General features: G+C 44.8%; 1 protein-coding gene across 2 annotated transcripts; it reads left to right on the top strand.

The window, feature by feature from the left end:
• Nucleotides 1-1,341: 1,341 nt before the first annotated feature.
• On the top strand, nucleotides 1,342-23,100 carry EIF2D (eukaryotic translation initiation factor 2D). 2 transcript variants are annotated; one of them, XM_003822920.5, is made up of 15 exons: nucleotides 1,345-2,467; nucleotides 3,378-3,568; nucleotides 5,277-5,360; nucleotides 6,410-6,500; nucleotides 9,226-9,333; nucleotides 11,541-11,794; nucleotides 12,292-12,409; nucleotides 14,437-14,482; nucleotides 14,909-15,012; nucleotides 15,133-15,282; nucleotides 15,653-15,742; nucleotides 17,553-17,648; nucleotides 18,904-19,024; nucleotides 20,933-21,107; nucleotides 22,897-23,100. In XM_003822920.5, the coding sequence occupies exons 1-15, from the start codon at nucleotides 2,412-2,414 to the stop codon at nucleotides 22,965-22,967; spliced, it is 1,755 nt and encodes a 584-aa protein (XP_003822968.1). In that variant the 5' UTR covers nucleotides 1,345-2,411; the 3' UTR covers nucleotides 22,968-23,100. The 2 variants fall into 2 exon arrangements, with proteins under 2 accessions (XP_008974773.1, XP_003822968.1); XM_008976525.4 differs by lacking the exon at nucleotides 15,133-15,282 and having other exon boundaries at nucleotides 1,342-2,467.
• Nucleotides 23,101-23,789: the final 689 nt, after the last annotated feature.

The raw sequence follows: 23,789 nt of genomic DNA on the forward strand, positions 1-23,789 counted from the left end.
TGCTGAACTTAAGGTTCAGGCTGCTTTCCCTGCAATAGGGTCAGCCAGCAGGGAGCAGGCAGGTCTGTGATGCAAGCAGAGAAGGTGGGATTGTGCCCACTGGGGAAGGGAGCTCTTGCTCTACCAAAGAGGAGGCTGGATGCCATGGTGCAGAATCCTCTGGGGTCTTGGCTCCTACTTGTCAACCACTAATTAATTTTTAGGTTTACAATTGATGTTTTCTTATCCAAGGACATCTGGTATACAAAAGTTCCCCTAGCTTAAAATGTTTAGTATTCTCTGAATAGCTTTCCTCTGTTCCCTAAGAAAGAGGCTTCCTCAGCAGCTGTGCTGCAAAAGACCCCAAATGTATTGCACATCCGAAGAGTGGCTAAGTGGGAGGTGAAGGGTGGGTACAGGGGTCTGTTGTAGGCACTGTCCTCCTCTGGGCTCCTTTGACATTGGCCTGGTGGCTGGGATACTTCAGAATAAAGGCCTAGTGGGTCACAGGTTTAGGAGGAGTTGGGGCTGGTCCCTAGGCCACTATAGGTGGTGGGCAAACATTGTAGAAGGCCTAATGTTTGGAAAGCCAGTGTGGAATTCTCCTTTGTGCAACTGCGTCACTGAATCAATTGGGATTTTTTATTGGTGAATGGACACTTGGAAGTTTTAATATGCAAAACATAATTTACTTTTATTACTTAAATTGCTTAATGTAATTTTAATATGCAAGACTTAATTTACAAACAGCCAGGATTCCAGGTGTTTAAATCCTTGTCTCCAGGGAACACAGCTGTCCCTTTGAGGAAAACCTAATTTTTCTTCCCTGCCTGTGTGACTTTGGGACAAATCTGGGACAACAGTGAATTCTCTATTACTGTTATTACCACCCAAGTAAACTAAAAATCCGGGATGAGAAAAATCTTACAGAAAATTCTAGCTGAGGCTTCTAGCTTATAGTACAATGAATGGACCTTAATCATAGAATGCCTTTAAGAAAAACATTTAGGCCTGACTTGGTGGTTCACACCTGTCCTGTAATTCCACCACTTTGGGAGGCCGAGGCGGACAGATCTCTTGACCTCAGGAGTTTGAGACCAGCGGGGGCAACAAGGTGAGATCCTGTCTCTACAAAAAATACAAAAATTAGCCTGGTGCGGTGGTGCCCGCCTGTAGTCCCAGCTACTCGGGAGGCTGAAGCAGACAGATCGCTTGAGCCCGGGAGGTCGAGGCTGCATTGAGCTGAGATTGCGCCACTGCACTCCAGCCTGGGTGACAGAGCAAGACCCTGTCTCCAAGTAAACAAAATAAAATAAAATAAAGAAAAATATTCAAAAAGCCCTCGAGGTTTTTTTGTTTGTTTGTTTTATTTTTTGATACGGAGTCTTACTCTGTTGTCCAAGCTGGGGTGCAGTGGCACGATCTCGGCTCACGGCAACCTCTGCCTCCTGGGCTCAAGCGATCCTACCGCCTCAGCCTCCCCAGGCATGCGCCACCACACCCGGCTGAATTTTTCTTTTTTCTTTTCTTTTCTTTTTTTTTTTTTTTGAGACGGACTTTCACTCTTGTTGCCCAGGCTGGAGTGCAATTGTGCAATCTCGGCTCACCACAACCTCTGCCTCCCAGGTTCAAGCAATTCTCCTGCCTCAGCCTCCCGAGTAGCTGAGATTACAGGCATGCTCCACCATGCCCGGCTAATTTTGTATTTTTAGTAGAGACAGGGTTTCTCCATGTTGGTCAGGCTGGTCTCGAACTCCCGACCTCAGGTGATCCGCCCACCTCGGCCTCCCAATTCTTTTTCCTTTTTTTTTTTTTTTTTTTGGTATTTTTTACGGAGATGGGGTTTCGCCATGTTGTCCAGGCTGGTCTCGAACTTCTGGGCTTAAGCGGTCCGCCCGCCTCGGCCTCCCAAAGTCTGGGATAACAGGCTTGGCCCACCGCGCCCGGCCGAAGCCTGAACTCATGTTTATCAGTTCAATTATTTTTGCGGAATTGAACCGAACCGAATGGAATGGGAGCTTGCAGAGAGCTTCTACTCAAAGCAGTTCCTAAGGCTGATGGGGTGGAAGGAAATAAACAGAACAGCTGTTGGAGTGTCCAAGTCGCCACGGAGGGGCAACCCGAGCTGCTCGCGCAGGCGCAGAGCCAGGCCCGCGAGGGGATGTGACGGTGGGCGGGGGAGGGGCGTTCCCTGGGCCCTGCCCCTCCCTGCCCTGCTTTAAAAGTTCCAGGTACCGCCACTGGGGGCGGCCGCGGCCTCCCCAGCGGCAACGGACACGGAGCTGCGCGGCCCTGGTTTCCAGCCGGGCCCTTTTCGCGGCCGGGCCCCAGCATGGCTGCCCCCACGGCTGAGGGCCTGGCAGCTGCTGCGCCCTCGCTTTCTTGACATTCCCTGGCTTCTGTGCTCTCTTCCCCAGGCCACCCCAGCAGACATGTTTGCCAAGGCCTTTCGGGTCAAGTCCAACACGGCCATCAAGGGGTCGGACAGGTGAGGGAGGAAAGGGGCCTGCTCTGCCACGGAACAACCAGACACCTCTTGGGCCCCGCTGGCCCATAGCCCTCGCTATTCTTGGCCGACATCCTCGGGTGGAGGCCGAGGGGTATGCCAGGGAAGGGACCCCAGGAGGCAAGGGTTGGTTAGACACATTTTGAGGTGAGGATGGAGGGGGACCTGGCTCTCTTTTGGATAGTCTAGTGAGTTTAAAAGAAAACGTAGTTAAGTCAGCGTTTACTGACTGCAGACTATTTAAGGTGTTGTGGAGAATGCAGAAGTGAAGGAATACAGAATTCTTGCCCTCCAAAGAGCTTAATGCCCCTTGGGAGAGATCGGATGGGATACCAAGAATTAAAAGTATAAGAGAAAAAAATGACTAGTGATTAATTCTGGCAGGAGAGACAGCTGGAAACAGGTGGGAGGGAATAAGGCACATGTGGTAAGAAGAACTGTATCTGTTCAGACAGGGTCACAAATGGAGATTGTGTTTGGAATTTTGTAACCAGTGCTTTATAGTTGTCTATAGGTCTCATGGCATAGTTATTTAATCATAAACTGGCATATTTGCGAAGCATGTATGAGAAAGGAGTGGGCCCAAGGGCTAGGCATGAGGTCAGGAAGGCAGGGCTGTTTCCTGTGTCAGGCTAACTTGGATTGTTCACTGGGCCTGTTTTCCCACCCATAAAATGGGAAGGCATACCCCAGGAATGAGTGAAAATAGATGACAATGGATGAAAAGGAGTTTAGGATGTTTCAGAAGAGTGTGTGTGAGACTAGGACATCATAAACCAGGCAATCTTTCTTTGGCCCTTGTGATTTTATAGTGAGCACTTTTGAGTTCGTTCTTGATATTTATTAAAAGTCTGTCCAGGCAGCATTCACAGTGCTGGTGTGCTTTCCACAGGAGAAAGCTTCGAGCTGATGTGACAACTACTTTCCCCACCCTTGGAACTGATCAAGTCTCTGAGTTAGTACCTGGAAAGGAGGAGCTCAACATTGTGAAGTTGTATGCTCACAAAGGGGATGCAGTGACTGTGTACGTGAGTGGTGGTAACCCCATCCTCTTTGAACTGGAGAAAAATCTGTATCCAACAGGTATGACAACAGGACGAAGATGGCCATTACCATTAGGTAGTTCTTGCCTAACATCTGCTTCTCTCTGTTTCTTCCATTGTCTCCCATAAAATAAGCAAGGACGAAATCTCCCAATACCATCCCCAAGGATCTTTATGGACCTGGTGTTCCTAGAATTGGGTCTTTCAATTCTAGGATGCAAAAGGTTTTCTCTTATGCAAAACCACTATAGGAGGGATTAAAAAAAGGGCTGACATAGTAAGTAAGGGTGGTTGCAAAGGGAAGTTCTGAGATGAAGGAACAGCGGCTGAGAAGTTTACAGTGGGTTGACTAGGAATAGAGCAGAGGTCTTGAAAAGGATGGAATTTCAGGGCATGTCTCCATGAGACGCCCAGGCTGGAGTGCAGTGGCGCAATCTCAGCTCACTGCAAGCTCCGCCTCCTGGGTTCACACCATTCTCTTGCCTCAGCCTCCCGAGTAGCTGGAACTACAGGCACCCGCCACCACACCTTGCTAATTTTTTGCATTTTTTAGTAGAGACGGGATTTCACCATGTTAGCCAGGATGATCTTGATCTCCTGACCTCGTGATCCGCCCGCCTCGGCCTCCCAAAGTGCTGGAATTACAGATGTGAGCCACCGCGCCTGGCCAAAAATATATATATATTTTAGAGACAAGGTCTTACTCTGTCACCCAGGCTGAAGTGCAGTGGTGTGATCGTAGCTAACTGTAATCTCAACCTCCTGTGCTTAAGGGATCCTCCCGCCTCAGCCTCCTGTGTAGCTGGGACTACAGGCATATGCCACCATGTCTGGCTACGTTTAAAATTTTTGGTAGAGACAAGGTCTCACTATGTTGCTCGGGCTGGTCTTGAACTCTTGAGCTCAAGTGATTTTCCTGCCTCAGTCTCCCGAAGTGTTGGGATTACAGGCATGAGCAGGGTGCCCAGCCTAAAAAATGTTTCTTAAAACTATCTGTAGCAGGATTTTCCTAAAATACTGAAAAGATATACTGTGATAGGAATAAAGCTGGATTGATAAGCTACATATCCAGCTGTTTTCATGGTGTACTTTAACCATAGGTCTCACAGGGATTTTTTAGGCTGTGAGTGGCTCTCTAGGATTCTTTGCCTTCTCTGTCACAAATCTCAGGGACTCAGTCTCCTTTTCTCTTTTCCATAGCTGCTGATACCTACTTTGTAACTTGGGGCTTTTCATCCTCCAGGGTTGTCTGCAATAGTGCAATGCAATATCCTTAGGCCACTCCTGCCCCTGATCTCACTTCCTTGCTGTACCTGAAGACAACCACAATGCTTTTTGACCTAGGGGTTTTTGCTGCTAATCACTATGGAAACAGAGGGGATAAAAATGATAAACATGGGAAAGTTTCCAAATTTTATACAGCTGGCTTCCTGTTCTTAGGCTACTTGCTTCTGAAGCCGTAAATAAAAGCTTCATTGGTTCTCTGCCCTTACTTTTTTGTCCACTGTGACCATTTTCTGCTGCTGCAATCCGGATGCCTCCAAATCTCAAGTGACACTCAGTTTCTTAGGTTTTTTCCTTCCTCAAAAATGAAACCTCTCTGGGCATCCCCTTACAACCTTCTCTTTAGCTTTGAGTTGAGTTTCTTTCCTGTATTCTAATTAAAGTGACCATAGTGTTAGGTTTTTCCATTTCTCTAGAAGATTGGCTTTTTGGTAGTAGTGTTTTCTGGATCTCTTTTTGTACAGTGTACACGCTGTGGTCCTATCCTGATCTTCTGCCAACCTTTACAACATGGCCTCTGGTGCTCGAGAAACTGGTAGGGGGAGCAGGTAAGAGGATTCTCCTATATTCTGGCTATTGGCTGAAACCTACTTAGCAAAAGCCAACTGATGTAATAAACTTACCCATTTCCTGTGTTTTTGTGGTTGAAAAATGGAATTTTTTCCCCTATGTGTTTTATGTTTCTCACTTGGCTGGTTCCACACAAGATCTCTGGGCCCCTCTGGCCCTGTTGTAAGGCTTAAATAAGTGTTGTGAAAGTATTTTGTGAACCACCATGTGCTATACTGTAAATCAATAAGCTGAATTTAGGAAACTAGGACAAGACAGATCATGTTATAGGCTACTCAAACTTTTTCTTTTTTTATTTTTTGAGATGGAGTCTCACTCTGTTGCTCAGGCTGGAGTGCAGTGGCATGATCTCGGCTCACTACAACCTCTGCCTCCCAGGTTCAAGTGATTCTCCTGCCTCAGCCTCCCGAGTAACTGGAATTACAGGTGTGCACCACCACGCCTGGCTAATTTTTGTATTTTTAGTAGAGACAGGGTTTCACCATGTTGGCCAGGCTGGTCTCGAACTTCTGACCTCAAGTGAACTGCCCGCCTTGGCCTCCCAGAGTGCTGGGATTACAGGCGTGAGCCACCGCACCTGGCTAAGAGTACCTCTTTTATGCCAGAAGAATGTTAGGAGCTGAGTCTGGAGTGGAAGTCAAGGTTCCCACTTCTGGCTTAGAAACCACCATTTGAATAAAAATAAATATCCTGCTATTGGATGGGTGAAGGGGTCATCAAAAGCGTAAGCCACAGGCATAAGGCACTGCGCCCGGCCAGGACACTCAAACTCTGTTTGACCTTTAGCCCCCTAAGGGGAGAAGGTCTGATACTGAAGTTGCCATTTTTCATTTTTATTATGAATAACATAGTTGATAACTAATAACTATTTTTTTGTTGGAAGTTGCCATTTTTCATTTTTATTATGAAAAACATAGTTGATACCTAGTAACTATTTTTTTGTTGAGTGAGTGAGGAAATGATGAAGTAAAACGCAGAGTGAGATGGAGGCCGAATGCAGGTTGTGATGTTTTTTTGTTCATTGCAGATTTGATGCTGCCTGGACTGGTGATGCCCCCTGCTGGTCTGCCTCAGGTACAGAAGGGCGACCTCTGTGCCATTTCTTTGGTGGGGAACAGGTACTGTGCCAGGCAACTGTGCCTTTGGGGGAAAAACTTGTGTAAAAGAGAAGTTGGAGGGGAATGACAACTTATAAAGCATATGAACAAAAGAGTGAAAGCAAAAATCGGTTTTGGAAGAAGCAGAGTGGGCCAGCAGGAGAATGGCAGCAAACCTATGGGGAATCCATGTGCCTGGGCAGAGTGTGTTTGCTGTTTGCTGTTGCTGCTCTGTTTTCTTTCAACTTAGCATTTTTATTTTATTTTATTTTATTTTATTTTTAGATTTACAGAAGAGTTGCAAAGATAGTAGAGTTCTGAAATGCTCATTACCCAGCTTCCTCTAATGGTAGCCTCTTACATAACCACAATATAGATTATTACAACTAAGAAATTAACATTGGCAAAGTACTGCTAACTAAACTACAGACTTTATTCATATTTCCCCAGTTTTTTCACTGATACCTTCTTTCTCTTCACGTATCCAATGTAAAATACCAAATTGCATTTAGTTGTCGTGTCTCCTTAGTCTCCTGTTTGTGACCTTTTTTGTTTTTTTTTGTTGTTGTCTTTCATCACCCTCATGCTTTTTCCCTATATGCATATCATTATCCTCATCTTTTAATTATTTTTGATAGCTTTATTGATATACAGTTTACATACAGACAGGATCTCACTCTGTTGCTCAGGCTGGTCTCAAATTGTTGGCTTCAAGCGATACTCCTGCCTTGGCCTCGCAAAGAGTTGGGATCACAGGCATGAGCCACTGCGTCTAGCCTCCAATGCTTCTTTTTAAAAATAAGAAGTAATTGTATGAACAGCTCCGAAAAATTAAAAGCCTCCCTTACCCCACAATCTTTTTCTCCTAGAAATAACCATTATCATTTTGATGTGTGTCCTTCTTGTCATTGTTCTACACATACATACATGTGCGTATAAAAATACATGGCTTAGGGTATGTGTGTTTAAAAATTCAAACAAAATTATACTGTGTATGTGTTATTTTTTCACTTAATATAGTGTGGACGTTTTCTTTTTTTAATTTTTAATTTTTATTTTTATGTGGACATTTAAATACTAACAATACACATTTAACTTGAACTGTGTGTTAAATAAGAACACACAGATCTGCCAAACCTTTTTACCTGTTGTGTGGTGATGGAAGAGGCCCTCTCCTGGTAGACATTGAGGTTGCCTCCAATTTGTCTCTATTACAAACGTTATCTTATTGATGCCTCTAGGGACACTGTTGCTAGTATTTTTCCAGAGTAGATACTAAAATGCAGAATTGTTAGGTTGAAGATCATGTGTATTTTCTGTTTTCCTACAAACAAGCTGTATCAGTTTTTACACCCACCTGCAGCATATATGGAGCCTATTTCCCTATACTGTCACCAATACTGGATATGGCAGGTCATCTTCATTTGTGTTATCCTAGTGAGTGAAAAATTACATCTTACTATTTTTTTTTCATGGAGATGACCAAGGTGGACTCATTATTTTGGTAATTTCTTCTTTGAGAGAGAAGGAAAGAGTGATGGTAGGCATGGGAGGGGTCAGTGTTCAAAGATCTTATTTTTGCTACTCATATTATTCTATTTTCCTTGAACACTTTGGAACCAAGCACCTAGAAACTTCTGTTTACCTGTAGCAGAAATTACAGTTGAAAAGAATGATGGTGTTACCGTTTTTCTCCCCCAATATTCTATCTGAGATAGGAGGAAACTATGTAAATGGATATTTGGCCTGTTAACTTTAGCCTTTAGAGTGTATATGGGGGTGGAGCTATGGATGGTTTGTGGTGGGGGTAATGATATGAGGGGTTGTTAAAAATACAAGTCATGTTCAAGACTGGAGTTCTCAAGCCATTGACCTTTCAGGGGTAGATGAGAAAAACCTTCTTTTAAGAACTGGGAAAGAAGCCAGTTTCAGATTTTGTGGCAGGAACTGACCTATAGGTACAGTTAGCAGAGCTACCAGGTTTAAAGCAAATCCAAGTATTGGGAACTCTCACTTGGACCCTGGCTACCTTGCCAGGCTTATGTATTATTCCCCCACTGTTATCCAGCTAGTCACCTATCCTTACAGGCAATATCTGATTGATCAATGCTTGAGTAACACTGGGCTGGCAGAGATTTCTCATCTGGGCTTTGGAAGTTTCTGTAGTTACTATATATGTGGTTGTTTTTGATATCCTGGAAACATCCAGTTCTTAGATATATAGTTACACTGAGCAACCCCTCTTATAAAGTCAACTTAGATGGAACTTCTCTAGTTGGCCCCACTATGTGTCTCTTCTCTCTTCCCTATGGCATCCCTCAGCCTAATTTATGATATATGAATTGCCTCCCCTTTAAACTTCCTTATGGGATGGCTATGACTTCTTTAAGGTAGAGGAGATAATTTATATTTTTGAAATTAATGAAAGGGAACATTAAATATCCTTCCAAGACCCACCTGGATTTAATTCACAGCAGGAATAAAACAAAGGCAGTGATAAAGTCAATAGAGGAGTTACTAATACAGAAGTTTAGTGTTTAGTTTAATATTTGGTCAAGGGATTTTTGAAAGTAATATTTATACATAATCTGAAGAAAACTGAGAGTGGACTGAGTTTGGTTTTATGATACAAGACCTTCGAATTGGTAACCTTGGTATTTTTACCACATGTGTCAGAAGATGATCCTAACATGTGCCCTTCCCATAGATTTTCCATGACCCTGGTCTCTGGCTTCCTTCTTCTTAGAGCCCCTGTAGCCATTGGAGTTGCAGCCATGTCCACAGCTGAGATGCTCACGTCAGGCCTGAAGGGAAGGGGCTTCTCTGTGCTCCACACTTACCAGGACCACTTGTGGTGGGTACAGAGTTTCTTCTGTTTTACAGAGAACTGGGGCAGCTGGGGAGAGGATGGGGCCTGTGATTCAGGAGTGAGAGTTTTGGTCCTAGCCATATCTTTAAGCAAGTTGCTAAGCCCAGACTTTTATTTCCTTACAAATATGAAGAAAATATTTTTTTCCCCTGTTTGGACAAGTAATGAGAGAGAACTTTATTTTCTAAGTGAATTATAGAATCTTAGACCCAAAGGAAGACCTTAGGGATCGTCTGCTCTGCCTCTCAGTACAGTGATACTCGTTTTTTTATAGCCCTGGTCAATCTGGCCCTAGCTGCGATGCACATTTTAGACATCATGTGACCCCATGATGAGTGCTTCTGAATCCAAATCACCGCAGGGTAGACCTTTAGACTCCAGGATTATAACCTGATTACTTTTATGTTATTCAGATTTCACATTCCAGACTCCTCCTCCTCATGAAAGTAACGCATTCTGACTGTAAAGGTTGCATTCTTGAGACGCGTACCTGTTCATTTTCTGGTTATTTTCTTGTCATTTTAGCAAAACAGTAAGCAGTGATTTTCTCAAAACACACATTTAGCCAAGTATTGTGGCCTGTTGGTATAGATTCATTCTTATATTTTCCAGCCTAGTCTTGGAATTATTAATTTTTTTTTTTTTTTTTTTTTTTTTTTTTGAGATGGAGTCTCGCTCTGTCACCCAGGTTGGAGTGCAGTGGCGTGATCTCAGCTCACTGCAAGCTCCACCTCCCGGTTCACTCCATTCTCCTGCCTCAGCCTCCTGAGTAGCTGGGACCACAGGTACCTCCCACCACGCCCGGCTAATTTTTTGTATTTTTAGTAGAGACGGGGTTTCACCATGTTAGCCAGGATGGTCTCGATCCGTTGACCTTGTGATCCACCCACCTCGGCCTCCCAAAGTGCTGGGATTACAGGTGTGAGCCACTGCGCCCAGCCTTTTTTTTTGAGATGGAGTTTTCCTCTTGTTGCCCAGGCTGGAGTGCAGTGGCGCAATCTCAGCTCACTGCAACCTCTGCCTCTCGGTTCAAGTGATTCTCCTACCTCAGCCTCCTGAGTAGCTGGGATTACAGGCTTGTGCCCACAACATCCGGCTAATTTTTTTGTTTTTAGTAGAGACAGGGTTTCACCGTGTTGGCCAGGCTAGTCTCGAACTCCTAACCTCACGTGATCTGCCCATCCAGGCCTCCCAAAGTGCTGAGATTACAGGCGTGAGCCACCGCTCCCCGCCGGACTTACTGATTTTACAAGTACTGGCCAAGCCCTCCTTTGCTGGAGGTACAAGCTCATTTTTGCCTGTTTTTAGATATTTGAGGGCTGATGACTGATGTTCTCCTAGCACCTTGTTGTTTAACTATCAGTCTGGGCAACAGCAATCAAGATCAGGTTGTCTAAGTTGTTTTAGCAGCAGCTGCTTTGGTTCTTTCGCTGCACCTTGAAAAAAATATTTATGGTATTTACCTGATCAGAATAGCCTAAACATACCCTTTGGCTTTACTGTGAACAACACTGAGAAGCCTTGCCATAACTATTAGTTAAAACTTAGTTTGATTTGCATAATGTTGGCTAAGATAAAGTTTTTTACTGCTCTGTGTGCTTTGCTATGTGGCATCACCTGTTTTCCTGTCTTCCTAAGGCTTAGTGGCATAAAACCATGGCAATCTCTGCTTTCCACGTTAGACTGCATTTGATGTAACACAGAAGCCACTGATTTTGCAGTCCTTGAGCAGTCCAGGTGTTTGTGTTTTATTACATATGCTGAGCTGTGGGTTTGCATTTCACCAAACAGATATTACAGATGCATTCGCGATCTTAATGTTCATATTTAATTCAGATTGGTTTCGTTATTAACTCAGATGAAGGGAACATTTTTGGGAGTTTATCTTAAACTCCTTTTTCTTTAATCTTTCTCAGTCTTGGGATGTCTATTAATAGTATTGTTCTTTTGGGATAGGGAGGAGACAAGATTTATTCTCCCCATTTCAGAGATGGAGAAACTGAGGCATGGAAATTTTGGGGGCCCAGAATTGAAAGTACGCTTGAGATGAGGGCACAGGCTCTCTGCCCCCTCCTGGCCACTCCTGCCTGTTGGCTCTCTGCTGTCTCTGACCTCACTGCTGACTCCTCTGTGGCCAGGGCTGGAGAGTATTGGAGCTGCTGCTTGATGTTTCTGACATGAGATTTTTCCAGGCGGTCTGGAAACAAGTCCTCTCCACCTTCCATTGCTCCACTGGCCATGGATTCAGCAGATCTCAGTGAAGAGAAGGGGTCTGTCCAGATGGACTCCACCCTGCAGGGAGACATGAGGCACATGACCCTGGAGGGGGAAGAGGAGAATGGGGAGGTTCACCAGGCACGTGAAGACAAGTCTCTCTCAGAAGCCCCAGAAGACACCAGCACCAGGGGCCTGAACCAAGACTCCACAGATAGCAAAACGCTTCAAGGTATAACTTTAGGAGGAGAAGAGCCCATCTCCCCACCTCTCAATTTAGGAGCCTGACGAGCTCCACTCCACTGCTGACTAGAATGGCCCTTAAGCTCCCGGGGGAGGAGGGGAAGGTCCTTATTTTCTGTGAGGGTGGCGCAGCAGCCCTTTCACATCTTGTTTTTGAATCCTTTCCACATAAGTCACGTCTTCCTGGGAGCTAATCTGCCCTGGCATTTGCCTGTCTTCAGCTACAAAGCCCTCCAAGGTTTCTTCTGGCTCAACTTCTCTGGGTGAACACTCCTAGCTTGGTGGGACTTTGTGGCTTGACTCCTTCTCTGGGGTCAACCCTCTTTAAAGGCTCCGTGCTCAAGAGAGGCTGGGAGCTTTGGTACCTGGGAATGGGTTCCTTTCAGAGCCAAGCGGGTGAGGTAGGGATGAAGCTGGGGGTCGTTTTCTTGTACCAGGTGTTCTGTATCCCTCAGGAAGGATGTGGCTCTTGTCTTTTCCCTGCAGAACAAATGGATGAGCTGTTACAGCAATGCTTCTTACATGCCTTGAAGTGCCGAGTCAAAAAGGCTGACCTCCCTTTACTCACCAGCACTTTCCTTGGCAGCCACATGTTCTCCTGCTGGTATGGAAAGCACTGATGTGGGCTGGAGGCCGGGGCCGGGGTCTCACGTGTGCTCCTTGGTAGTAGGACAGAATGGGGCCAATGCAGGGACTGGTTGAGGGACATGCTGTGGAAAGAGTGGAGGGAAGGCTTATCTGACAAATACATTAGTTCCTGGGTTCTAAAAAGTTAATTCTTAGCTTGCTGGGCTGTTAAAACAAAATCTTAAATTTTAGCCAATGAAAGGATATTGAGGACCGGAAAGTTAAAATTCCTGAGATTCCGTGAACACTGCCTCTGCCGTGGGGGTTCTGGGCAACCTCACAAATCGGGCAGCGTGTCCTCTGCAGGAAGTGTCCCAGGGCAGCCTCTTTGTCAGGAATCTTCTTCTGGAACATTCAACCTCCTCACACTTCTGAAAAGTATGTGGGGGGCCACATTAGGTTTTATTAGGAGGAAGAATTGGTGTGAACACCCCCCGTCCCGGCCCACCCCATCCAAAACACAAGCCACCAGGAGTGGTATTATTGCGTGTGGATAGAACCTGGATTTTGAAGACAGAGCTGTCTGTACTCAACTGCTAGGTCTCCAGGGTGTTCAAGCCATGTGCATTTTAGCTTGTTACTGGGCTTCTCTGAGTCCTAATTTCTAATAATCATGGGATTGCTGTAAAGATTACATAGCCTGAACCATAATAAGCATTCAGTAAATACTATCATGTCAGGAGGTTTGCTTATTGATTTTTACCCTGAGATTGAATTTATTTATTTATTTATTTTTTGTTTTGAGACACAGTTTCACTCTGTCACCCAGGCTGGAGTACAGTGGCGTGATCTCGGCTCACTGCAACCCCTGCCTCCCAGGTTCAAGAGATTCTCCTGCCTCAGCCTTCCCGAGTAGCTGGGATTACAGGCACATGCCACCATGTGCAGCTAATTTTTGTATTTTTAGTAAAGATGGGGTATCACCATGTTGCCCAGGCTGGTCTTGAACTCCTAACCTCAAGTGATCCGCCTGCCTCGGCCTCCCGTAGTGCTGGGATTATAGGCGTGAGCCACTGTGTCCGGCCTGAATTTATTTCTTTTTGAGAATCTGGCTGTGGTTTTTTAAAAAAGTGATTCTTAATGTAATGTCTTCCCATTTATACTTGGGTGTATTTAAGCTATCCTGTACAAATGTGGTGTCTGGAGTGTGTGGAGGGATACTTGGTAATCTGTTCTGACTTTCTTGGGTTGCAAATATATGGTAAAGGGGCCCCAGAATATTCTGTAGGATAGGATTCTGGGGTGGATTCTAGAAGGACTCCTCGAGAATCCACTGCTATTGCGTGTCATGTTTTGAGAGAAGATGTAAGCTTTTATCAGGAATGTCCTCTCCAAAACTAATTGCTGTAGTGCAGGGGTCAGCATGTTTTTCTGTAAAGGGCCAGATAGTAAATATGAATATTTTCAGTTTTGCAGGCCATACCATCTCTGTTGCAACTGCTCGATGCTGCCATTGTAGCACTAATGTGACCATAGACAGTAGATAATTAGTTGGCCAGACCTGACCCCAGGATGCGGCTTGCTGGGCCCCACTCCAGGCCTGGCTGCCCACAGTGTGAGTTTGCTGTTGCAACTTTGGAGGCCACAGAAGGTTGTCTGGTCTGGGAGGAATCTAAGGCTGTATCCAATGCGGTAGCCACTGGCCACATGTCGCTATTTTCAGTTTAAATTAATTTAAAGTAAATAAAATTTAAAATTCAGTTCCCTTGGTCACATTAGTCACACTTCAAGTACTTACTACCCACATGTGGCTAATGGCTGCCCTGTTAGACAACACAGAGAACATTCCACGTCTATGGAAAGTTCTCTTGAACAGCACTGATTTAGAATGTCCCATAGTCTGCGTCCCTCTCTGCTGTCATCCCTGGGCAGAGAGTTCTGGCACAGTGGCCTCTCTCTGAAGGTGGGGGAGGAAGGCTGAGGAAAAAGGCCCTCCTCTCAGTGTCAGGCAGGTCCCAGTATGACTGCTCATTAGTTTAATTTGCCTTTTCCATCTGCCATCAGCCCCGAAGGACGACAACTGGACATAAAGAAGTCAAGCTACAAAAAGGTAAGCAAGGATCTTCTTTGCAGACCCATGCAGAGAGTTGTGTAGGGGCACATATGACATAAGCCAGATGGATGCTGGGGAAGCCTTGTCTACCAGGCTCAGTCTAGAATTAAGCTTTTTGACTCCAAGTGTAAGGGGGAAGAAAGAAACTCTCCCCGGGCTGAAGCAGTTGGTGGCACCCACTTTCCTTTCTCCTTTGACCCCTTTATATCTGATTAGAGTTCTGAACGGCCTCACTGGTTAGTCTCTAGCAGCTTCTTGCTCCCTGGCCCTCAGGTTGGGGGCCTCCCAGTTCCTGGTTGATGAAGGCAGGGGCTGTCTCATATCCCTGCACAGTCCCTGCCTAGCTCACTCTGGCACATCCTGGGTGCTCAGTATGTGTGTGGAATCAATGAAGTCCCCTACCACTGGCCCTCTCTCCCTTAGCTCTCTAAGTTCCTGCAGCAAATGCAGCAGGAGCAGATTATACAGGTGAAGGAGCTGAGCAAAGGGGTGGAGAGCATTGTGGCTGTGGACTGGAAACACCCGAGGTGAGTGCAGGGGGCCTGTCACTGTAGCCCAGCTGGCCCCAGGGCACCTGGGCCACGGACTGGGGATTGCTGAGATGCTAGTATAAAATGTGTTTTTTCTTTCCTTCTGCTGGGTTTTAGGATTACATCTTTCGTCATACCCGAGCCCTCCCCGACCTCCCAGACTATCCAGGAGGGTAGCAGGGAACAGCCCTATCACCCTCCAGATATAAAACCCCTCTACTGTGTCCCAGCCAGCATGACCCTGCTCTTCCAGGAGTCTGGCCACAAGTGAGTTTTTGGAGAGCAGCCCTTCTCTGCCTGCTTGGTGTTCTGGCCTACAGTTCCTCTCAACCTGAGTAGTGCTCTTTTGCGACTGGCAAAACCTGCTCTGCCCCTGTTCTCCCCTTCTCCAAAATCCAGCTTCCAGCCTTCTTCCCTGGGCAAGTTCCTCTGGACTAAATGAACGAGTAGGTCTCACCCTTTTCTGCCTGTAATTATTCTTCACATGGTCATGCTCACTTCAGTCAGGAAAAGGGAAGAAACTAGAGGCCGAAAGCTAAGGAAAGTTCCCTGCTCAGCAGGGAGTGAGTCTGGGCGTCTGCATTTTTGTCTCATGGCACAGCATGAACTAACCCCTGGGTCACTTCTCCTCACCTAGGAAGGGGAGCTTTCTGGAGGGCAGTGAGGTCCGAACGATCGTCATTAACTACGCCAAGAAAAATGACCTGGTTGATGCAGACAACAAAAAGTGAGTGCATGAGAAGCACCAGATCTGTCTTATTGGGTCTTTGTCTTTATCAGACATAGACACATTTGGGGAGGATGTCTGGGAGGGAGAATAGAAAACCATAGCATCTTAGAGGTAATTAAGATCAGTGGTTTCCAAACCATGGGCTGTGGACACTCAGAGTTATTGTCTGGGGTGTTCAGATCCATGTATACGATCAACATTGACTACAGACTAAGTAAATATTCTCTCACAAATACCCATGAATCATCTTTAATTGGCTATTGTGAGGAATAAAATGCAAGCTTACAAAGAATTTACTGAAGTCATCATAGCTTTAGGTATTTATTTTTATTGATAGATATTTGTACATATTTATGGGGTGCACGTGGTATTTTGTTACATGCACAGAGTGTATAACGATCAAGGCAGGGTATTTGGGGTATCATCACCTTGAGTATTTACCATTTCTATGTGTCGGGAACACTGTAAGTCCTCTTTTCTAGCTATTTTGACATACACAATACATTGTTGTTAACTACAGTCACCTTACTCTGCTCTCAAAGATTAAACTTATTTCTTCTATCTAACTGTATATTTGTATCCATTATGGTATTATTTTCTTAAAAGGAGATACAGATGGTAAACTACCAGATGAAGAGAGTTCCATTAATTGTTTTTTACTTTAATGGCCGGGCACTGTGGCTTATGTCTGTAATCCCAACATTTTTGTAGGTCAAGGCGGGAGGATTGCTTGAGGCCAGGGGTTTGAGACCCACCTGAGCAGCATGATGAAACCCTGTCGCTACAAAAAATACAAAAATTAGCCGGGCATGGTAGGGCATGCCTGTAGTCTCAGCCACTTGGGAGGTTGAGGTGGGAGGATCGCTTGAGCCCAAGAGGTTGAGGCTGCAGTGAGCAATGATGATGCCACTGCACTGCAACCTGGGTGATACAGTGAAACCCCATCTCAAAAAAAATTTTTTTTTTCACTTTAAAAAAAATCATCATGATAAAAAAGTTGAGACATACCAGCCTAATCTAATACCTTCATTTTATTTTATGTTTTATTTTTATTTTTGAGACAGAGTTTTGCTCTTGTTGCCCAGGCTGGAGTGCAATGGTACAATCTGTGCTCACTGCAACCTCTGCCTCCCAGGTTCAAGCGATTCTCCTGCCTCAGCCTCCCGAGTAGCTGGAATTACAGGGATGCGCCACCATGCCCGGCTAATTTTTGTATTTTTAGTAGAGACGGGGTTTCACCATGTTGGCCAGGCTAGTCTTGGACTCCTGACCTCAAGTGATCCACCCATCTCGGCCTCCCAAAATGCTGGGATTACAGGCGTGGGCCACTGCGCCCGGCCCTATTTTTAGTAGAGATGGGGTTTTACCATGTTGGCCAGGCTGGTCTTGAACTTCTGACCTCAGGTGATCCTCCCGCCTCAGCCTCCCAAAGTGCTGGGATTACAGGCGTGAGCCACTGCACCTGGCCAACACCTTCATTTTAAAGATCCCCACTTCCTTTCTTTCTTCCTCACTAGCCAATTTTGATGCTAAGCTTAGAAAGCTGTGGTCACATGCTTAGTTAGTAGCAAAGGCTCCTGATCTTCAAATTTATCCTATCTCACTTTCCCTTCCACCTCCTGCTTTTCCTGGGAAAGCATTCGTGTATCTCCCACCCATAAGGTACATTGCCTTTTGGACTGTGGGCCCATAATTGATTCATATCCTGAATGTCTATAAAGGCCATATGAGAGATGAATCCTGAGTTAGCCTTCAGGTCAGAAGGGGCAAGTCTAGGATTTCTTCATTGCCTCTTCTTTCCCTTTAGTCTTGTGAAATTGGATCCCATCCTATGTGACTGCATCTTAGAGAAAAATGAACAGCATACAGTCATGAAGCTTCCATGGGACAGTCTTCTGACCAGGTAACGAGCATTGGCAGTCCCTCTCCAACTTTTCTATCCCCTCGCCTTAATGTTGATCACATTGAACTTTAATACTGTCACTATCTTAGCCTTTGATTTTCTTTCTGTAATTCATACCAAGTCAGTCTACATAAACACAGGCTTGAGGAACTCTGATTTGGGGGGTCTTTGGAACAATTTGAGCCAATATGACATGGGAGAGCTTGAAAGGAAGAACAAAAAGGAACATTAATTAAAAATAAGAACTTCAGGCAGGCGTAGTGGTGCATGCCTGTAGTCCCAGCACTTTGGGAGGCGGAGGCGGTAGGATTGCTTGGGCCCAGGAGGTGGAGGCTGCATTGAGCCATGTTCACGTCACTGCACCCCAGCCTGGGTGACAAGGTGAGACCCTGTCTCAAAAAAAGAACTTACTCTGTTAAAGTCAGGGCATTTAAAAAATAAGAAAAAATAAGAACTTCAATAAGCTGCAGAAGCAAAAGAAGGCGGGGGGAAAGTGTCTTAAAGTCTTTAAAGGAAAAATTTTTAATATTCCTTCTTTTCCACATAACTGAAAATAGTTTATTGTCAGGAGTCAGCAAACTACAGCCCATGGGTCAAATCTGGCCTGCCACCTGTTTTTGTAAATAAAGTTTTATTGGAACACAACCATATCCATTTATGTGTTTTCTGTGCGCTGGTTTTATGCTATAATGGCAGAACTGAGTAGTTGTAAGAGACCAGGTGACTGGCAGAACCAAAAATATTTACTGTCTAGCCCTTTATAGAAAAAGTTGTTGATCCTGATATATGTGATAGCAAGAGAAAACTTGGTTAGATAAAAGGTAGAAACTCCTCGTGGTAAAAGTTGTCTATAAAACATGTCAGAAATGTGAAGCAGCCCTCGCAGGCAATGGGCCACTTAAGGCACATTCTTGAGACAGGTAGTAGCCTCCACAAGGCAGACTGGGCAGATTCTCAAAAGGCCAGGTCAGTGGACCGTTTCCAGGGGCCTAAGTCACTGATGTCCCATCTTTGAATCAGTGGGTGTCAACCTTGGCCGCATTTTAGGGAGCTTTAAAAAATACATAGCCCTAGTCAGAGATACAGATTTCATTGATCTGGGCTGCAGCTCCCTAGGGATTTGAATGATTCTAATGTGCAGCCAAGGTTGTGAACCTGCAATTTCAGCCTACACCTAACTGCCTGCTGGTAGTGGGGTATGAGGAAATGGTTTCTGTTGGCTTTATCAGTTTGCAACTCATAACTTCTGTTTCAGGTGTTTGGAAAAATTACAGCCTGCCTATCAAGTGACCTTTCCCGGACAAGAGCCCATTGTGAAGAAAGGGAGAATCTGTCCAATTGACATCACCCTAGCACAAAGAGCGTCTAATAAAAAGGTAATTTTAAAAAGACACAGTGTTCAAGGAGAGTGATTTAATGTTCTTGCCAAGTTCTGGTCTCCCTAATGTGATTGGAGGTTTTTAGATTGGCCTCAAACACATCAAAGATTTTTTTATGAAACACCCGTGTTTATGTGCCTGGGCTGGGCTCTGTATGAAACAGGTAAAGCTGACCCCGCTCACTGACTGCCCTCTAGCATTTTGTTCTAGGAAACTTGCTAGAGCCTGGTTCCAAAAGTAAACAAAATTTTATTTTTATTTTTTTCTTAGAACTATGTTATGGACATTCAGCTCCCACATATTCTTTCACCTCTTAGGCCTTGCTCAATGAAAATAACTTGTAAAAAACTTGCTGAAGGAACTGAGTGTGTTTAGCTTGGCAACACAAAATTGTGGGGAACCAATGACATCTCAAATATGTGCAAAGCTGTCCCCTGGCAAAGTAGGGCACTTATTCTATATGCCTTGAAAGGACAGAAATAGGATTATTGGGTGGAAATGCCAAGAAGACAGACTTGAGTTCAAAATAAAGAACTTTGTAGTAGTGTACAGTTACGAGCATGGGCTTTGGATAGTACTGGGTTCAAATGCAGCCGTTGCCTCACTGCCTGACCTTGAGCATGTTACTTCATTTCTTTTTGTCTGAGTTTTACTCTGTGAAAAATGGGGATAATACCTACCTGGTAAGGCATTGTGAGGATCAAATGAAGGCGTATACATGGCTGAAGCACTTAGAATGTACTTGGCATATAAATACTTGGTTCTCAATAATTGAGAACCAGTAATGATAATCTTTACAATAATTAGTAATAGTCACTATTTATTGAGTGTTTAATTATGTGCCAGACACTGAACTAAATAATTTTCATATATATAGTTTATGTAAACACTAATTTTCTGTTAATAATGACAAATAGAATTGTCCATAATTGAAATTGGTGCTTCATAAAATAGTGAATTTTTTTCTGGAGAGTCTGCAAGCAAAAATTAGGTGAGCACTTGTCAGGGGAGGATGTAGTTGGGGGTTCATGCATCAGGTGGGCAATTGGAAGAGATACGTCCTCTAAAGTCTTATTGATTCTAAGATTTTCTGGGTCTGGAGCTCATTGACAAGCGTAAGGCTAGTTGGAGCTTTTATAGTCTTTATTGATAGCAGTCATCCCCCACACACCCCTGATAGTAATACACTTTACTATCTGTAGTCATGAATGAGAAAGAATTTGTTTTAAAGCAACAAGGGGGAGAATTGTGATATTTTAAAAGCACTAACATTTTTCTTTTTTATCTCAAAGTCACATACTTGTCATTTGTGAAGCTGAATAACAGAAGAATGCATGTGTTGCTGACTAGATTCTTGATATTAAGGAGCTATTGTTTGTTAATTTATTTTTAGGTGTGATGATGGTTTTGTTTTTATGTTTAAATGAGCCTTGTCTTTTGGAGATACATACTGAAATATTTATAGATGAAATGATCTGATGTCTGGGGAGGTTTGCTTTAAAGTAATAGAGGAGTGGGGAGTAGACAGGGGTATAGATGAATCAAGGTTGGCCATGAGTTGGTAATTGTTGAAACTGGTGATAGGTACATGTGGGTTTATATACTATTCTGCTTTCATTTATGTTTTGAATTCTCCAAATAAAACTTAAAAAAGAAGTAGACATTCTGTGTGATACAGAGAGTATCTGTCCCTCTAAATATGTAATACATATATTGGATGGGGTAGAGAGAATCAATTTAGAAGCACAAAAATAAGTGATTTGGATTTAAAAAGTACTAGGGTTATAGGAATGGTGAACCATCAGAGAACACAGGGGCTCAGAAGGCTGCTGAGGCTCTGGAAAGCCCTCTGGAGGGAAGGGAATGCAGTCACCACCGTCAGTCTCTGTCCCACTGTCCCCCCAGGTGACCGTGGTCCGGAACTTGGAGGCCTATGGTCTGGACCCATACTCAGTGGCTGCCATCCTTCAGCAGCGATGCCAGGCTAGCACCACCGTCACTCCTGCCCCTGGGGCCAAGGACAGCCTTCAGGTGCAGATCCAGGGAAACCAGGTCCACCACCTCGGCTGGCTATTGCTTGGTGAGCATCCCCTCTGAAGAGTGGAGGCATTGGTCTAGCTCAGCAAAGACCTTCCTGCCAAATCAACTTGCATAAGACACACACACACACACACACACACACACACACACACACTCTCTCTCTCTCTCTCTCTCTCTCTCTCTCTCTCTCTCTCTCTCTCTCTCTCCCCATTTAGTTTTTAGTAGCTATTTAGAGAAGAGGGAACCAGTGTTTGAATCAGATCCTTTGGCTCCTTCCAAATTCAGTGTTTTCTCTTCCACTATTAGAGTAGTTTTCTTCCTGGTTGGTCCCTTTCTATAAAACATGTGGCGAGCACCCAAACTTTTGTGCTAGGCCCATTGTTGGGGTTTTTGCAGGCATCTCTCTTAATCATAATGATGCTGCAGAGCTGTTATCTGTTTTGCAGATGAGGAAACTGAGGCCCAGAGAGGTTCCGTACCTTGCCCTGAGATCCTCTGACTCTTGAGTGATACAGCTGGGCACGAGACTTTTTTAGACTCCAGAGTCTAAGTTTTTTTTTTTTTGAAACAGAATCTCGCTCTGTCACCCAGGCTGGAGTGCAGTGGCGCAATCTTGGCTCACTGCACTCACTGCAGCCTCCACCTTCCAGGTTCCAGTCATTCCCGTGCCTCAGCCTCCCGAGTAGCTGGGATTATAGGCGCATGCCACCACGGCCAGCTAATTTTTGTATTTTTAGTAGATATGGGGTTTCACTATGTTGACCAGGCCAGTCTTGAACTCCTGACCTCAGATGATCCGCCTGCCTCGGCCTCCCAAAGTGCTAGGATTACAGGCTTGAGCCACCATGCCTGGCCTAAAGCCTAAGTTCTTTCTACTAACTCTGGGTAACACAGCCTCCCGTTTTTCCTCACTTCAAACCAGCCTTCACATCTCTGCCTGAGTCAGCTTTCTTAAACAAATATGATCACATCACTCCCTTCTAAAAAACTTTGTATGCCTCTTCAATGCCTTCAGAATTAACTCCTAAGCTCAATAAACAAGACCCTCCCAGCCTGACCCCAGCCTTCCCTGCCAGGCTCTCTCTGGCAGCTCCTACACCCATGTTGCAGGCACCCGCTGTCCTGGTCTCCTTGCAGTTCCCCAGATTCTCCTTGCATGTTCACCCACATGTGCTTCCGCCTGGGCTATCCCCTTGCCTAAGATGCCCTCCCACGCCCAAGCCCACCTGACCTCAGAGGCTCACTGGCCCAGCCCAGGGGTCCTGGGAGGCCTGAGCCTAAATTAGCATTTTAAACATTGCTAATGTAGCACTTTCCAATTGTGTTTATATTTCTGGTTAATGTCTGCAGCTTGGCTAATTTTTTCTAATGTCTGAACCTCCTGCCAGACTGAGCTGCATAAGCCAGAAACCTTGCCTTTTTCATCCTCAGGGCCTGGCGGATAGTAAGTGCTCATTTAGGCAAATGTATTCCATGGCCTATGGCAGTACCTGACAGTTAACTTCTAGAGTTGAGCCTCTTTATGTGAAGAACCCCATACAAGGTACTGAGAAGAAATGTTATGAGCAAGAGCGAGGAGCACAGACTGAACAGACACATTCTCTCTCGTGAAAAAATTATAAATGCCTGAAATACACCCAGAAAGTAGCTCTCATTGTGAAAATTTCAGAAATATACACATCAGCTGTGAGGTGTAGGCGTAAGTGGTCAGTCCTGAAATTGAGTTTGAGCTGGGTGGAATGACACTGTGAGGCAACGGGGACTGGTGGAGGGCCAGCCGGGGAGCAAGGTCATGCTCCGCTGAGGAGTGTGTGCTTTTTGGATTGTAGAAGAGTATCAGCTCCCTCGAAAACACATCCAAGGTCTAGAAAAGGCCCCCAAACCTGGCAAGAAGAAGTGACAGACTCTTTTGTCTCACGTGGTGGATCCGGTGGAAATCCAAGCTCTGGGCTGGTAATTTTTATGAGCATTTTCAGCTTTTGCAAATACAAAATATAATTCTTTACAAAAATAAATTTTTATTCTAATCTAAATCTGACTTCCCTCTTGTTTCCTCCACTTAGCTAAAATGTACTAATTTTTGAAGTCGGGAGTATTCTAAATGGACAGAAGAGGTCACGGTGGCTGCCATTCTGCCCACGTGGTTTCAATGGTTTCATTCCTTCCCTGCTTTCCAGGCAGGCCAGCCCATTCAGAGTTCGGACAGGTGGGGCCTTCCTCTTTTTAAAGACCTTCTACCAAATATCCTACTGCCTAATTAACTTCCTAGCCCCAAAATAGTTCCTTCACATCTCTAAAGGGTTAGTCACGTAGAAAACAGATCCCAGCTGTTCTCTGTCATCAATCAAAGAAACAGAAGAAAGAATTGACCCTAAATTGCAGTAGAATTTAGGCTAGATAGAAATCAGAAACAGTATACAGGCATATTAGGACATGGGTTTCTATAGGACAGTGATTCTTCCCCAACTTTAGGACACTGCCACTAACTGGTAAATTTGTGATGTAACTCCAAGATGACAGCTTTGTTACAGTGAAGAGTCTTATCCAACACATGCCCTCTTCAGCCCCAACTTCTTAACGTGGAGGTCATGGAAGGGGTCTTTAATAGGTCTTTAGAGGATCCATGAACTCCCTGAAATGGTGCACAGATTTTGTACGATCATTTTCCTGAGAGATGGACCATGCTTTCATCAAATTACCAAAGGGATCACTTGATGCCAGA

Source organism: Pan paniscus, chromosome 1 (assembly GCF_029289425.2).
Source record: "Pan paniscus chromosome 1, NHGRI_mPanPan1-v2.0_pri, whole genome shotgun sequence".
Classification (NCBI taxonomy): Eukaryota; Metazoa; Chordata; class Mammalia; order Primates; family Hominidae; genus Pan; species Pan paniscus.

Bases quoted from the DNA above. Each gene is read 5' to 3' on its own strand.
- EIF2D (XM_003822920.5), top strand. From the start codon at position 2,412: ATGTTTGCCAAGGCCTTTCGGGTCAAGTCCAACACGGCCATCAAGGGG. The intron at 3,569-5,276 runs GTATGACAACAG...CTTTTTGTACAG, and splicing joins GAAAAATCTGTATCCAACAG to TGTACACGCTGTGGTCCTAT. The intron at 12,410-14,436 runs GTATGGAAAGCA...ATCTGCCATCAG, and splicing joins AGCCACATGTTCTCCTGCTG to CCCCGAAGGACGACAACTGG.